Genomic DNA, 1,613 nt, shown 5'->3' on the forward strand with positions numbered 1-1,613 from the left:
CATCCCATCCCATCCCATCCCATCCCCGCAGCGACAGTTGCACAGGTCCTCGTTCCTCTCCCTCCCCCTTTCCCTCGGTTAGTTCTTCACCTGCATCCTTCGTCCTTTGCGCTCACCAGCTGCACCCAGCCGTCATTTAATACGTCAGATAACAGGTCACTAAATGTTATGTTTTATTACAAATACTGTAACAGAACCACTATGAATTAAGCTGAACGCTGTCAGTACTTCGTGATGTTCCTGCTTTTCTGTGGTACCTTGCCCAACTTTTACTTAATATCTTTGTTTTCATCCTTCATTTTGTGGTTTTTTAAATTGCTCTATTAGTTCACGTAGCCACGTGTGAACAGTCGCGATTTCAACCAGACACCAGGGCACCCCCTTAGCCGTTTATCTCACAAAACACACCAGCAAGCCCCAGACCTAAATGCCAATCCAAGGGCAGATTACAATCCCACAGCGCTTTCGGAAATACACCTTTTCCTGCCAAACCCCCTGAATCCCTCGTGGCATTAGCATCCTCTACTTGGCTGTGAAACGAAGAGAGACAGGTATTGAGCTCTTACCTGCCGCTTTGCTGTGGGAAGGCAAAGCCCCGGGGGCTTCTCGCTCTCCCCCGCCTGGTCCAAGGAGAGGTGTCTCAGGGCAAAACTCAGGACGGGGGCTCTGGGCCGTGCAGGGGCCATGGGTTTGCTCTCAGCTGGGCTGCGCTGGCACGTGCTGCGTCCCCTCCTGCCGCTGCGTCCCCTCCTGCCGCTGCGTCCCGGACCAGGGCATGGCAGGTTGAGCAGGGCACGGGCCCGTGGTTCAGGTCAGGGTCTAGGACGAGGCAGAAGCGAGGATCAGGCAGCAGATGAGCGTCGGGGGAGAGACCCACGGCCCCTCCAGGTTTGGAGGAGGCGATTGCAGGAGCAGCCGCAGGCACTCGCACTGGCCCAGAGGAAAGGAGGCCGTAGCCCCCATAACTCATCAGATAAGGAGGAAAAAGGGGTCACAAAGAACCCCCCGGACTCGGGGCAGTGCCCAGAGGGGAGCAGAGCAAAACCTGCTGTAACCACGGGCAGGAAAGAATTACACACTTGCTCTGCGTGGACACTGCCACTGGCTTCGTTAAAGTTATCAAGCAGTTTTAAGCAACGTATTGTCTTTTAAACAACAGCCTTTTAGGGAATGTTTAATGCAAAACTACTTCTTCCTTTTTATTAATTTGTAGTAGTCACAGTTAGAGATGGGGCTACTAAGCCCTGCAAAGCCCACCCCGAGGGCTCAGGTGGCTGCGGGGGTGTATCCCCGCGGCTGGCGCCGCCCCGGCCCTTCACGCCGCCCCCGGGGAGCTGCTGCAGTTGAGGCATTCACCCGTGGGTGGGTGGGATGTCTCGGCGACAGGGGACACCAGCGGGGCACTGCCATTGGGAACCATCCCACTCCAACCCACTGCACGACCCCGCCAGCCTCCAGGGGAGAGCGGTACCCGATGGGGACGGGGCTTCCCCGGGAGAGGGGGCGGCAGACGCTGGTGATCTCGCCTCACCCCAAGGCTGCGCGGCCGCCTGCTCCCGCCTGCGCGCTCTTACCCAGCGGTTCGGCGTGACCGGACTCGGCTCTGGTCATTT

At 57.5% G+C, this 1,613-nt stretch overlaps 1 protein-coding gene across 1 annotated transcript in view; it reads right to left on the reverse strand.

Annotated features, from left to right (window-relative positions):
- PHF2 (PHD finger protein 2) overlaps window positions 1-686 on the reverse strand; it is a 95,418-nt gene extending 94,732 nt beyond the window's left edge. The window contains 1 exon segment of the mRNA XM_009332583.1: window positions 567-686. Coding sequence (XP_009330858.1) covers window positions 567-686 — 120 coding nt within the window.
- Window positions 687-1,613: the final 927 nt, after the last annotated feature.

This window comes from Pygoscelis adeliae, unplaced genomic scaffold, assembly GCF_000699105.1.
Source record: "Pygoscelis adeliae isolate BGI_AS28 unplaced genomic scaffold, ASM69910v1 Scaffold349, whole genome shotgun sequence".
NCBI lineage: Eukaryota > Metazoa > Chordata > Aves > Sphenisciformes > Spheniscidae > Pygoscelis > Pygoscelis adeliae.